At 43.7% G+C, this 14641-nt stretch overlaps 2 protein-coding genes across 3 annotated transcripts in view; both read left to right on the plus strand.

Moving 5' to 3' along the window:
- LOC308580430 (uncharacterized protein) overlaps positions 1-14641 on the plus strand; it is an 80690-nt gene that overhangs the window by 131 nt on the left and 65918 nt on the right. The window contains exon 1 of one of the 2 annotated variants that reach the window (XM_081182038.1): positions 46-134. The exons of the other annotated variant lie outside the window; for it this stretch is intronic. The gene's annotated coding sequence lies outside the window, so the exon portion shown is untranslated. Of the gene's footprint in view, positions 1-45; positions 135-14641 lie in introns of those variants that run through there. 2 annotated transcript variants of the gene reach the window in all.
- Positions 35-13830, plus strand: LOC308580664 (uncharacterized protein). The gene is made up of 3 exons (XM_081182643.1): positions 35-107; positions 5449-5635; positions 7276-13830. The coding sequence occupies exons 2-3, from the start codon at positions 5536-5538 to the stop codon at positions 8895-8897; spliced, it is 1722 nt and encodes a 573-aa protein (XP_081038769.1). The 5' UTR covers positions 35-107; positions 5449-5535; the 3' UTR covers positions 8898-13830.

Genomic DNA, 14641 nt, shown 5'->3' on the forward strand with positions numbered 1-14641 from the left:
GCCAGGGGGACTCGAGAGCGGCTGCACTTTCCTGTCCCCCGCCGAGGAGAGCGGAGGAGCAGCGGCCCGTGGCCGGGCGAGTTTCCCCGGAGAGGAGCCGGATTCCGGTGCAGGGACGGAGCTAGGAGTCCGAGGTGCAGGAGGCGGGGGGAGGGGGAGGAGGAGAGCACGTGGGCCTGGCAGGATCAGGCCCCGAGTGGAGTCAGAGGCTGCAGGGCGCCCCCCCCCACCCGGGCAGGAAGGGGAAGGGGCGCAGCTGAGGGGCAGGGCATCTGCAGGAGGGCGCAGGGGCAAACATCTCTGGCTCAGGCTGGCACGGACCCTGCCGGAGACCCTGGGGAGCTGCTCCCTTCAGTCCTGAGCTCAAGGGGCAGAATGAGGGGTCCAAGGCAGCTGCTGCTTCGCGGTGGACGATGCATATAGTCGCTCACGGATCAGCGGCGTCCCTGGGGCTTTTGCCGCCCCTCTCCCTGTCCCTCAGCAGGGAGCCCAGCCCATTTCGACGGTCCTCCCCACGGCGGAGAGGGAAGGGGAGGCAGGAGGGGGAATGGAAGAGCAGTGCAGCACGGGGGGGGGCTCTTCCTGTGCAGCCCCCCCGACACCCTTTGCAGGCCACTACTCCTGCCCCCCTTCCTCTGCCACTGCCATTGATAAACCTATCGCCCTCATTTGTGAATTGGTCTGATCGCCTTTGAAAGCTCTCTTTTCTCTTGTAGTAATGATGTCCATCAGATTCATTTAGCAAGGAAATGGCTTCTTTGGTCTTCCCCAAATCAAGGTACACTGTGCCTACACATGGAGGTTCTGTTGTTCTGTCAAGGATAATAAAACAGCTAATAGATCTATTTCCCGGAGAAGGCACTTGATCTTTTCCGAAGCTGTCAAAGCTAGTGACCTCTTGTGTCTGCGTGTAAGCCTGTCTCATTAAATGTTTTATTTCCACCTTCCTCAGTAAGGCTGCAGAGTTTTGAGATGAAGGCTGAGGGTTGAAGTGGGTGACAGTTTAGAGAATGCAGAGGAAAGGAGGATTCTTAAGATGTGTGGCATATGGAAATGAATTAATGATAATAAAATGTTGAAGACAGTATTGTAAAAGACTGAGGAAGGCAAAATTGAAATTAGCTATTCATGTTCAGATTATTACTCATTTCATTTCTATACTGCTTCATATTTCTAATTTTTTATAATAAATTTTATTAAAATTTTCACAATATCTCCAATCATACAATTTTCCAAATCACATATTTTAACTTTTTGAACCTCCCTCAGCTCCTCTGACAATCATCCGTAATTAAATTTCTACCTTCACATTCCTTAATTATAGTATCACCTTCAAGTAAAATCTTTCTATCCTCGTTTACATTCTTGCAATATTCCTTATTTTTTTCACAAAGCTTCTTTAAAACACACTAGCGTTGTTTGTACCTCACATACACTCTTCAAATATTCTCTGAATTTTCCCCAGTCCTCTAGGAACTTGTGGTCTCTTTGAAGTCTGATTTTTCCAGTTAATTTATCTACTTCTGCGTAATCTGTTAGTTTTGTTCTCCATTCTTCCAAAGTTGGTAATTCTTCTTGTTTCCATTTTTGGGCCATCAATGTTCTCGCTGCTGTTATTGCGTACTGAAAGAGTTTACAGTCCCTCTTATTTATTTCATTTCTAGTTATTCCCAGTAGGAAGGTTTCTGGTTTCTTTACAGAGCTATATTTCAGCATTTTCTTTAACTCATTATATATCATTTCCCAGAACCCCTTCACTTTCTTACACTCCCACCACATATGAATAAAAGTACCCTCTTTCTCTTTACATTTCCAACATGAGTTACGGGTTTTATACATTTTTGCCAATTTAACTGGTGTTATATACCATCTGTATACCATTTTCATACCATTTTCTTTTAACATAGTACATGCTGTAAACTTCAGATTTTCATTCCATATTTTTTGCCAGTCTTCCATATCAATACTATACCCTAAATCTCTGGCCCAGTGAATCATTACCGATTTAACTTCCTCATCCATCGTGTGCCATTCCAATAATATTTTATACATTTTTGAGATTATCTTACAATCATTGTTAACAATTTCCGTTTCAAATTTCGAATCTTTTTCTTTATACCCTTTTTCTTTCACATCCTTTTTAAACATATCATTTATCTGGTAGTAGTGCAGCCAATCAAATACATGTTCTTTTACTTGCTCGTATGGCTTCAATCTCCATTTCTCTCCTTCTTTTGCCACTAAATCTCCGTAAGTAATCCAATTACTCCTCATATTAATTTTCTTGACTCCCATAACCTCTAATGGGGATAACCAATGTGGAACCCCCATTTCTAATAGATTTTTATATCTGTCCCATACTTCAATTAACGATTTCCGGAAGATATGGTTTTCAAACAATTTATAACCTTTTTTCTTCTCTTGCCATAGATACGCATGCCACCCAAATCTGTTATTTGCTTCAATTTTTTAAGAAAAAAATCTAATTAGTAATTAGAGAGAAATCTCTTTGCAGTTTGTGTCCATAGGATGTTGAGAACATTAACTGTAGATCCAGGAGTTCTCTCCTCATGAAAGTCTTAGATTTGATTGTTCTTTCCGATAGAACAGGAGGAACGAAACATTTATGGGCTTAAAGCTGCATTGATTCTGGAGGCCACATTCCAGTGAGCTTTGAGGCCAATGTATGCACATGCATGCGCACACAGAAAAGAGATGCAGACCATAAAGTCACATGAACACACCTGGGTTTCCAGCACCTGGAGGTCACAGGTACAGTGCCTCTAGACATGGAGGTTCTGCTTAGCTTTGGTGGTGAATATTCCTCCTCCCTGCACTTTCTCTCTAATCCACTTTAAAAAGGTTTGCTAGACCAGTGTTTCCCAAACGTTTTTGGGCAACGGCACACCTGTTTACCGGAAAAAAATCTCGTGGCACACCACCATTAAAGCCCCGCCCCGTGACGTCAGCGCGCAGCGTCACGCCGGGAGGGACGCACAAAAGTGAAAGTTCCCTTCCCCTTGCCGGGGTGGGAGGAGGCAGCAGAGCAAGGGACTGAGGGACGGCGGCAGCTGAGGCGGCGGCGGCTGTTGTGGTGGTGGCGGCGATAGCGGGCGGAGGAGGAGCCGTCGCCGGGAGTTGCTGCTGCTGCTGTTGCTGCTGCTGCCCGGACATGCCGGCCTCCTCCTCCTCCGCTGTCTCGCGCTCCTCCCTTTTGCGCGCGCTGCCCCGCCGCTCGGCACCACCACCGCGGAGCCGCCCCTGGCTCGACGCGGATCCTCGCCGCCGCCGCCTCTCGCCGCCCGACTCGCCCGCCTCCCTCCCACGGCACACCAGCCGGTGTCTCACGGCACACTAGTGTGCCGCGGAACACCGGTTGGGAAACACTGTGCTAGACCAAACCTTACATGGCAGGTTTGCGATCATATCTCCTGCTATTCTTACTTTACCTAAACAGCTGCAGGTGACTCTGAGTTTTATCAGAGCAGAAGCTGTGTCAGAAGAGGTGACCTTCCACCAACCCCCACTTTCCTCCTCTAAATTGCCTCCATTTCCAAAATGCTCTTTTCTCCCCACTGAGGTAAAAATCTTGGCACGTCTCGCAGCCTCAGCAATCCCATGTGTAGTCGCATTAAATATGACTGGCCTACCTTGCAAGGTTGCTGCAAGATTTATTAGGATAATGGCCAGGTTCAGATGACTGAATCACAGCCTGAAAAGCTGGGTTAAAAATAGGAACAGTTTTTAATGCATTGCTGCAGCAAAGTTACGCTAAAACCTAAGTTGACCCAAGTTTAAAACAAAAAACTCTAGCCGCCACCGCATTCTCCTGGCCCCCACAACCAGAATGCATCACTCCAGGAAGGACTCCCACCCAACCTTTAGTGAGAGAGGGGAAAAGAAAAGGACTCTACATGGGAGCTGGGAACGTGCTGGTCCCATATCTCCCTGCATCTGCCTCCTGACCTAATTGTCCCAGCTTACCCTGAGGGTGAACTGTGATGAAACCAGGCAGTCTCTTATGAGCCATAACTAGCAAACTTTCCATTTTGCCCAAACCAGGAAACTACGGCTGCCAGCTTTGGAACAAGCTGGGATATTAAGCTAACTTCAAACTGTGCTTGGTGAAAACAGGAAACTCTGGCTGATCAGTGGCTTCGTGGTTTGACTGATCCCACTGATAGCAGTAAAAATAGGAAGCCCTGTTGCGTTCAAAGGGGTTGTTTGGACAGAGTCTCTGATCAGCATGCGTAGCAGGACAGGCTTAAAAAGGTAAAGGACCCCTGACCATTAGGTCTAGTTGTCACCGACTCTGGGGTTGTGGTACTCATCTCGCTTTATTGGCCGAGGGAGCCAGCATACACCTTCCGGGTCATGTGGCCAGCATGACTAAGCCACTTCTGGCAAACCATAGCAGCGCACAGAAACGCCGTTTACCTTCCCGCCGGAGCGGTAACTATTTATCTACTTGCACTTTGACGTGCTTTTGAACTGCTAGGTTGGCAGGAGCAGGGAACAAGCAACGGGAGCTCACCTCACCCAGTCGCGGGGATTCGAACCGCCAACCTTCTTATTGGCAAGTCCTAGGCTGTGTGGTTTAACCCACAGCGCCACCCGCATCTCAGGATAGGCTTAGGAAGCTATTATTATTATTATTATTATTATTATTATTATTATTATTATTTGCATCCTGGGTTGCCTCTGCCCATCTGGGTAGCTTCCAACAAACTAATAACCTTCAAAAATTTCCTTGTAAAAGGCTGCCTTTGGAAGTCTTCCATTTTGTAGAAATGGCCTTCGGTTTCAAAGAATTGCCCTCTTTTCGGAATCATGTATGCTGTCCTCTAGGTCCAAACACACAGAGACTCACACATAGTAGGAACAAGCAGTGCTTTAAAGTGCTTATCTTGCAAACTTGCCATCTAAGTTGTTTACTCCTGACCAAAGTTCCTGTTTCCCAAAAGGACAGGAGGGGGAGCAGAGGAGGAAACGGATGGGTTTGAAGGCTCTTTCCACCAGCCGCCTCTCTCCCCTGAGGAACAAGAGCAAAGGGTGTTTGCAGGGCAGGAGGACAGAGGAGGCGGCAGCGAGGGCAGAGGGAGCAGTGGGCGGATCCACCGCCTCTCCCAAGGGGTCCAGATGCAAGCAAGGGGCTTCCTTCTTCTCCATGCAAGGGCCACCCATGTATTCAGAGCAGTCCTTTGCAGATTAACTCTTAAATTCCAAGGGATCTCCTCTCAGGCCACTAATGTGCATACCATGCCAGCCTTAGGAAGGAGGTGGGACAGGCAGGTTAAAGGTATTGCCAAAGGTGTTTGAAAATGGGAGGGGGCTTTTGGGAATGGGGTGCCCAATTGGGGCTTCTCCAGGGGCAGCAGAATGTCTTGGGCAGGAGAATCCCTGCAGGGGCTCTCAGACTCCCTTGGCTTCTTATTCCCTCCCTCCCAGGAAGCTGCAACTTGCTCTGGATTCTGCGCTCCTCAGGAAGCTGAACCTGCAAACCTAGCTGAGACTGAACCTGCAAGCCTGGCCAGGATGGAAGGAGGAAGATGGACGGTTGACCTGGTCAGGCTGTCTCCCGCATCCCTCCCCACAACCTCTGAGCATTCCCTCCCAGGACCCTTGGAGAAATCTGGTGAGTTCCAGGGGAGAGGAGATGGGGACAGGGATAGGTGGAAGGTGGAGGGAGAAAGAGGAAAAGATGGAGAGGAGACAAATGGAAGGAAGTTCCTGACAGGAAGAAGGAAGGAGTGAGGCCTTCTTCGGAGCAGCTCTTTGTTTCTTGAATCCTTTTCCTAAAGTAGTGGGGGCAGATTTTCTTCCTCCAGGCTTTGAAACCTTAGGTGTTATTTCCATGGCAGGAATAATTGATGATAATGATGTTGCACACCAATCCTGAACAATGGGTGAAGGGGAATGGAAATGCTTCCCATAATTATTTATAATTAATGTATTTAAATGGTTTCTATTACCTTTATTTTTTATAGACAGAGTCAGAATGATACATTCCACCAGCATCAAAACACAATAGATGCATGCACCTCCCCAGTTTGGTGGGCTTAAGGGACAAAGGACCAGTTATCATGATACACGATTCCTGTGGCTGGAGGCTCTACACTTAGGATTGGGCATATAAAGTCCAAGAGTGTCTGGTATTATAAGCAAATTGTGTAAACTTGCCAATCTTACAGACTGGGGTTGTTTGTGAGAGGGAGGGAGGGAGTGGGATAATAATTTTAGCGCCCCTTGGTTCTCCCGCACAGACGCGAGACAACTCCAGTAGTAATTATCTTAGGTTTATTGCTCAAACTCACAAATCACTGTGGAGCTCAGTCTTCAGCCTGTTCATCCCAGCTTGCAGTTGCCGAATCCTCCAGCAAAGAAGCCCCCACTTTCACTTTCTTTTCTCCTCTTCTCGCATATTCTCTTGAGCCTACGATTTTTTGGACAGGCTATTTCCAGGGTCTCTGTGTCAGAGCTCAAACTGGAGATAACAGTCTGTGCCCCCCCCCTGGCACCCCCTCTTCCTGCTCTTTGTTCTTTCCTCCTGCTGCAGCTTGGCTGCTCCTCCCCTGCTTCACATTCCAACTGAATCACATCTCTTGCGTTCTCAGGCTCTGTCAGCGGAGGCACGAGAGGCTTGAGATTCACGGAGCTGACACCCTGTAATTTTGTCCGTCCCTAAGCTTCCATGGAGATACTGTGGTATAACCTTGGTGCAAATTTGAAAATAAGTACACAAAGCCAACAAAGAGACTCAGAAGTTTATAGTGGCACCAGCTTTCCTGGTCAAGAGTCCACTTTGTCAGACTGCAGCCCACAAAAGCTTAGGCAATAATACATTTATCAGCCTTTAAGGGCTGCAAAAGATGAATAAACAGAAGCGTAGTTCATTTATGGAATCTATCCTACAGGAGACAGTGATGGCCAGCAACTTGGATAGCTTGAAGAAAAGGATAAGACTGACGTCTCTTCTCTGCCCTCGTGGTCCTAGGCAATAATGCTTCTTAATACTAGTTTCTGGAAAGCACAGGAAGGCAGAGAAGACTCTTGTGCTCCAATCCTGCTTGCCGGTTTCCTGCTTGCCGGTTGTGAATGGAGTGATCATGTGTTGCTCTTGCCACTATCTCATCAGCTTTCATAAAATTGGAACCTAGAGAGGATAGTGGAGAATGAAGGTGTTAAAAATGAGAGAAGGTACAGATTGGGATTGACATGTGTTCAGTTCCCTTTTTGTCTTTCTTGAAAGTCTAACAGGATTCTCTTTCCTCCCAGACTCCCAAACAGGTGAGGAAGATGAAAGTCAGAATTCTATGAAGCCACATGAGAATTTATGGGGGAAAACAAAGAAATTGAGGATACAACAACAAACTCACAAAGGAGAGAAACTATTTGAATGCACGGAATGTGGAAAGAGCTTCAGTCGAAATGATGCACTAAGAAAACACCAACGAACTCACACGGGGAAGAAACCTTTTAAATGTATTGAATGTGGAAAGTGCTTCAGTAGAAGTGAAAATCTTAGAAGACATCAACGAACTCACACGGGGGAGAAACCATTTAAATGTATTGAATGTGGAAAGAGCTTCAGTGAAAGTGGAGCATTTAGAATACATCAACGAACTCACACGGGGGAGAAACCATTTAAATGTGTGGACTGTGGAAAGAGCTTCAGTCGAAGTGGCACACTTAAAAGTCATCAGCGAAGTCATATAGGAGAGAAACCATTTAAATGTATTGAATGTGGAAAGAGCTTCAGTCATAACGGAGCACTTAAACTACATGAACAAATTCACACGGGGGAGAAACCATTTAAATGTATGCAGTGTGGAAAGAGCTTCAGTCGTAACGGAACACTTAAAGTACACCAACGAACTCACACGGGGGAGAAACCATTTAAATGTATTGAATGTGGAAAGAGCTTCAGTCAAAGTGGAGATCTTAGAATACACCAACGAACTCACACGGGAGAGAAACCATTTAAATGTATGCAGTGTGGAAAGAGCTTCAGTCATAACGGAGCACTTAAACTACATGAACAAATTCACACGGGGGAGAAACCATTTAAATGTATGCAGTGTGGAAAGAGCTTCAGTCGTAACGGAGCACTTAAAGTACACCAACGAACTCACACGGGGGAGAAACCATTTAAATGTATTGAATGTGGAAAGAGCTTCAGTCGATATGAAATCCTTAGAATACATCAACGAACTCACACAGGAGAAAAACCATTTGAATGTATTGAATGTGGAAATAGCTTTAGTCGTATTGAAACACTTAGAATACATCAACGAACTCACACGGGAGAGAAACCATTTAAATGTATGCAGTGTGGAAAGAGCTTCAGTCATAACGGAGCACTTAAAGTACATGAACAAATTCACACGGGGGAGAAACTATTTAAATGTATTGAATGTAGAAAGTGCTTCAGTCGATATGAAATCCTTAGAATACATCAAAGAACTCACACTGGGGAGAAACCATTTAAATGTATTGAATGTGGAAATAGCTTCAGTCGTAGTGAAACACTTAGAATACATCAACAAACTCACACAGGAGAGAAACCATTTAAATGTATGCAGTGTGGAAAGAGCTTCAGTCGTAACGGAGCACTTAAAGTACATGAACAAATTCACACGGGGGAGAAACCATTTAAATGTATTGAATGTGGAAAGTGCTTCAGTCAATATGAAATCCTTAGAAGACATCAACGAACTCACACTGGGGAGAAACCATTTAAATGTATTGAATGTGGAAATAGCTTCAGTCGTAGTGAAACACTTAGAATACATCAACGAACTCACACAGGAGAGAAGCCATTTAAATGTATGGAGTGTGTTAAGAGCTTCAGTCAAAGTGGACACCTTAGAAGACATCAGCTAACTCACACACAATGAAAACTACAGGCGTATTGAATGTGGAAAGGACTTCAGAGGGAGTGGAGACCTTAATATTCATTAGCAAATTCACACTAGGGAAATGATATAAATGTATGGAGTTATCCACTCAGGGTTCACTACTTACACCAAGAAACTCATAAAGGGGAAAAACAGATGTAAATGCATGGAATGATGTTTTAGTGTTTGTACTTAAATTTGTATACACATATGTATGTATAAAAGTAATGAAGGTCGTATATACTAAATGTACAAAATAAGTGGCAACTTTTTGCTAGATAAACAGGGAGGGAGTGTACGAGCACGGGGAAGATCTCCAAAAAGGAGCAGCAGCATCTTGGCCACTACCGTCATCTAGACCAGCACCGCCTGGAGGCGGACCAACGCCTACACCCTCGGGATCTGAGGAAAAGGAAGACACCCCACTTTAGGAACAACAAAACAGAACAGGATGTCTCTGCAGCTACTTAGTTGAAATATAAATGGCGGGAATTCCCCGGAAAAAAGAAGGAGGATATTTCATATCTTGAAGAAAGAACAATTGGATATTATTTGCTTACAAGAAACACATGTGACCAGGCTCCACAGGAAAGTGTTAATTAACAAAAGACTAGGCCAAGAATTTATTTCTTCGGACAAGGTCAAGAAAAGAGGAGTGGTGATATATGCAAAGGAGAACCTGTCACCAAAATTTTTATTCAAGGACGATCAAGGAAGAATATTGGCAATTGAAATTCAAACACAAGGAGAGAAAATTTTGATATTAGGAATTTATGCACCAAATGATGGGAAATCAGATTTTTTCAAGAAGCTGCACGAGACCATGCTGGACTATATGGACTATTCTAACATCATTATGATGGGAGACATGAATGGGGTGGTATCAACAAATATGGACAAATCTCAAAACCAAAACTTAACAACAGACGGCAGACTCCCCAAAACTTTCTTCAAAATGACTGACAATATGGATTTGATTGACATATGGAGGACAAAGAACCCCTTAGGTAAAGAAGGAACTTTCTTTTCTGAGGCCCACCTGTCATGGACACGAATCGACCAAATATGGACATCTAGAGGGCTGGCACCTAAGACCAGAAAGGTGGAAATCTGCCCAAAAACCTGCTCCGACCATAACGCTCTGAAAATGGAACTGAGACTTATTCCAACCGGATCCTTCAGATGGAGAATGAATGACACCTTACTAAGAGATCAAGAGATTGTGAAGAAGGCCCAAAAAACGTTAAAGGACTACTTCGAAATAAATTTGAATACTATGGTAGAAAAAAGAACGATCTGGGATGCCAGTAAAGCAGTTATGAGAGGGTTTCTGATACAACAAAATACAATTAAGAAAAAACTCTGGAATGGAAAAAAGGAGAAAATCTTGGAGAAAATAAGTGAAGGAGAGAAAAAATTGAGAACTAAACCAAAGTCAAAGGAGGTGCTGAGAGAAATCAAATTCCATCAAGCACAATATTCGAAATTGATTAATCAAGAGATTGAATGGAAAATCAAACAAATGAAGCAGAGATCGTTTGAATCAGCAAATAAATGTGGAAAGCTACTAGCATGGCAGCTGAAAAAAAGACAAAAGTTAAATACGGTTACAAATCTAGAGATTGAAGGAAGAATGGTTCAGAAACCAGAAGAAATTAGGAAGTGCTTCCACAGATACTTTAAAGAACTTTATGCACAGGGGCCTCAGAAAGAGTTTGAGATAGACCAATTTTTAAAGACAAATGGATTACCAAAAATAACTCAAGATAAAAGATCAATCTTGAACTGTAAAATAACTCAACAGGAAATTGAAGGTGCTATTCAGAATATGCAACTTGGCAAATCTCCAGGCCCAGATGGGCTTACCTCCAAATATTATAAGACTTTGAAGGACTATTTGATACAACCTTTGATGGAGGTATGCAACCAGATTATGGAAGGGAAGAGGGCACCAGAAACGTGGAAAGAAGCTTTCATCACATTGATACCTAAGCTGGAATCTGAAAAGACTCAACTTAAGAACTACCGTCCCATCTCACTCCTAAATGTGGATTACAAAATATTTGCGAACATTTTGGCAAATAGACTCAAAAAGGTTCTTAATGAAGTAATTCATAAAGACCAAGCAGGCTTTCTCCCAGGTAGACATATGTTTGACAACACCAGGAATATTATTGACATTTTGGAGCTCTTGCAGACTAAGAGGAACACAAGGGCGGTGTTAATTTTTATTGATGCAGAGAAAGCATTTGACAACATTTCTTGGATGTTTATGAAGAAAAATTTGGAAGGGATGGGAGTGGGGGGGGGTTGAAAATGGAATAGAAGCAATCTATTCAGAGCAAAAAGCCAAACTGATAGTGAACAATGTGGTGACGGAGGAATTTAAAATTGAAAAAGGGACACGACAGGGGTGCCCTCTATCTCCCCTTTTATTTATTTCAGTCCTGGAGGTGCTGTTAAACATGATTAGGGAGGACCGGCTGGTACGAGGAATAGAGGTCGGAGTGAAACAATACAAACTGAAAGCTTTTGCAGATGACCTAGTTTTAACATTACAGGAGCCAGAATCTAGTACAAAAAGAGTTTTAGAGCTTATTTCTGAGTTTGGTCGGGTGGCGGGATTCAAGTTGAACAAGCAGAAAACTAAGGTTTTGGCTAAAAATTTGACACTTACAGAAACAGAAGGGTACCAGAAAGAAACAGAATTAAGTGTGGTTAAAAAAGTGAAATACCTAGGGGTATATTTGTCTTCTAAAAATTTGAATTTATTTATAGACAATTATGAAAAATGTTGGTCGGAAATTAAAAAGGACTTGGAAATTTGGACAAGATTGAAACTTACCTTGTCGGGCCGAATCGCAGCTATAAAGATGAATGTATTGCCAAAAATGTTATTTCTGTTTCAAACCCTACAGATCGTGGACAGAGTGGAATGTTTTGGAAAATGGAAGAAGGATATATCTAGGTTTGTCTGGCAGGGCAAAAAGCCCCGAATAAAATTTAAAATACTAACTGATTCGAAAGAAAGAGGGGGGTTTGCCCTGCCGGACTTGAGGTTGTATTATGAAGCTGCAGCCTTCTGCTGGTTGAAGGATTGGTTTCTGTTGGAGAACACTGATGTCCTAGATCTGGAAGGGTTCGACAATGCCTTTGGTTGGCATGCATATTTATGGTATGACAAGGTGAAAGTTCATAAATTGTTTAAAAACCATATTGTCAGAAAAGCAATTTTTGCCGTCTGGATGAAATACAAAGACTTACTAGAAGGTAAGACCCCGAGGTGGCTATCACTGGTGGAGGCCAAGGCTCGAAAAAGACCCAATATGGAGGCCTATTGGCCAAAATATTGGGAAATAATTGAAAGAATTGGAGATAATTGGAAGTTGCAGAGCCAGGATAAATTAAAAACTAAGGTGCGAGACTGGCTACATTATGCTCAAATTCAAGAGGTTTTTAAAATGGATAAAAAAGTTGGTTTCCAGGTGGAAAAATCGAAATTGGAGATGGAACTGTTAGAACCAAAGAGTAAGGTACTTTCGAGAATGTATAACTTGCTGCTTAAATGGAACACACAGGATGAGACAGTTAAATCTGCCATGATAAAATGGGCACAGGATGTTGGGCATAACATCATGTCGGAGGACTGGGAAAGGTTATGGAACACCGGAATGAAGTTCACGGCATGTAGTGCCTTGAAAGAAAACATTATGAAAATGGTATACCGGTGGTACATGACCCCAGTCAAGTTAGCTAAGATATATCACCTGTCTGATAATAAATGTTGGAAATGCAAAGAGGCAGAAGGGACATTCTTTCACCTCTGGTGGACCTGCCCAAAAGTGAAGGCCTTCTGGGAAATGATTTATAATGAACTGAAAAAGGTATTTAGATATACCTTTCCTAAGAAACCGGAGGCCTTCCTTCTGGGCATGGTGGACTGGAAGGTGTCAAAGAAGGACAGAACTTTGTTTATGTATGCAACCACAGCAGCAAGAATTCTCATCGCAAAGCACTGGAAGACACAAGATTTACCCACACTGGAGGACTGGCAGACGCAGTTGATGGACTATATGGAATTGGCTGAAATGACTGGCAGAATCCGAGATCTGAGCGAGGAAACAATAGAGGAGGACTGGAAAAAATTTAAAGACTATCTGGAAAAATATCATAAGTTGTTTGAATGTTAAGACTTTGCACGATTAGGAAATGTTATGCTTTAGCAATTTGATTAGGTAAATGGTAAAGTAAGCTATAACAAAAAAAAAGAGGAGATAATTTGAAACAAATATATTATGTTTATTTTAAAAGGTACTAAAATTGAATTACAACCTTTTGAATTTGGAAACATAATAATTGAAAGTTACAGTAAGTTGCGAAATAAGGTAACAAATTGCTGACATTGATATTGCAAAGAACGCAGGGCCTGGAAGATGTGAGGAGGTCCAATTGGCAGTGATAAATTATGGAAAGACGATCTGACACGTATATACTCTTTTTTATTTTCCTTTATCTTTATAATCTGTTTCTTGTTTTTAACTCTTGTATGCTTCTGAATTTGTGAACCTATGGAAAGAAACGCAATAAAAAATATTTTAAAAAAAAAGATAAACAGGGAGGGAGTGTGAATCTGGAATGCTCAAGGTGTGTGTTGAATCTGTTTAGTTTTCAGGTCTGCCTTTCACTGCCAAAATGATGGGCTGCCCTTGTCTTGTAGATCAGTATTCCAGGCGCTCATTACTTGAACTTTGCATAACCCATTGAAGACCTTTTTACTGATAGCATTTTCCAGCTGAATGAAAGGTCCCTGTGTTAAATGTTCATTTGGTATTCCTTTTGAAACTCATCTCCTTTTTTCTGTGCTCTTGTGTACCTGTGTAGAGCTGTTTTTATTAAATATTTTCTGCATTGGCTTTTGACCTGTGGAAGGTGACCAGTGAGGGTGTTTTTTGTGTTTCTTAGTTCACAGAAATGTTTTAAAGGAATGTGAAAGAATTAGGGCTAGGGGAGGTTAGTGAAAGGGACTGAGGAGTGGGAGACTGATTTGTTGTGAATGTGGGAGGTGGAGAGGAAGAGAAGAGAGAGCTCCGTTATTTGGTCAGGGCTGTGGCTAAAGGCCTTGGTCCAGCTTTTCTGGGAATTGTAGTCTCAGGATGTCCAATTGTAGTTGGCTGAGGAGGCTCAGAAACTTCTGAGAGGTTCCTCCCAGAACTACAGTTCCCAGAGTTCCTAGGAAGTGAAGATGGCTGTGAAGTCTCTGGACAGGGGTCAGCAACCTAAGGGCCACGGGCTGGTTCCGGCCCGAATGGGTTCTGGATCCACAGAAGGTCCAGAAATCGCATCATGGTTCTGATTCATATAGTTTGGGCTGCACCATTCTTCTCTCTCTTTTTCTCTTCCTGACGGCAGCGCCTCCTCCCTCCCTTCTGGCTTCTCCCCCGCCCTGCAGGGGAAGTGGGCCAGCCTTTGATTGGTGCCAGCAGCATTGTTTCCCTCTGATTGGTTGCAGAGTTCTTTCCTCCTCCCTCCCTCCTCCTAGAGCCGAGAGGAAAGGGCCTGGGCTTTGTTTGTGCCAGCATGGTTGCTCGACAGCCGCCATTTAAGGCAGCCCCTCTCCAGCCCTCAACTGGCTCACTGCTCCTGCCGCCGCAGCGAGTGGTTCCGTTCTGAGACACCCTCCCAGGGTTCTTGGGTGTATGAAGCCTTGTTTACCTGTTTTTAACTCTGCTACCGAAATCGTCTTC

Source organism: Podarcis bocagei (assembly GCF_964188305.1).
Source record: "Podarcis bocagei genome assembly, chromosome: 2".
NCBI classification, from domain to species: Eukaryota; Metazoa; Chordata; class Lepidosauria; order Squamata; family Lacertidae; genus Podarcis; species Podarcis bocagei.

Coding starts and splice junctions, on each gene's coding strand:
- LOC308580664 (XM_081182643.1), top strand. CDS start 5,536: ATGGAAGGAGGAAGATGGACGGTTGACCTGGTCAGGCTGTCTCCCGCA. Junction 5,636..7,275: donor AGGACCCTTGGAGAAATCTG/GTGAGTTCCAGG, acceptor CTTTCCTCCCAG/ACTCCCAAACAGGTGAGGAA.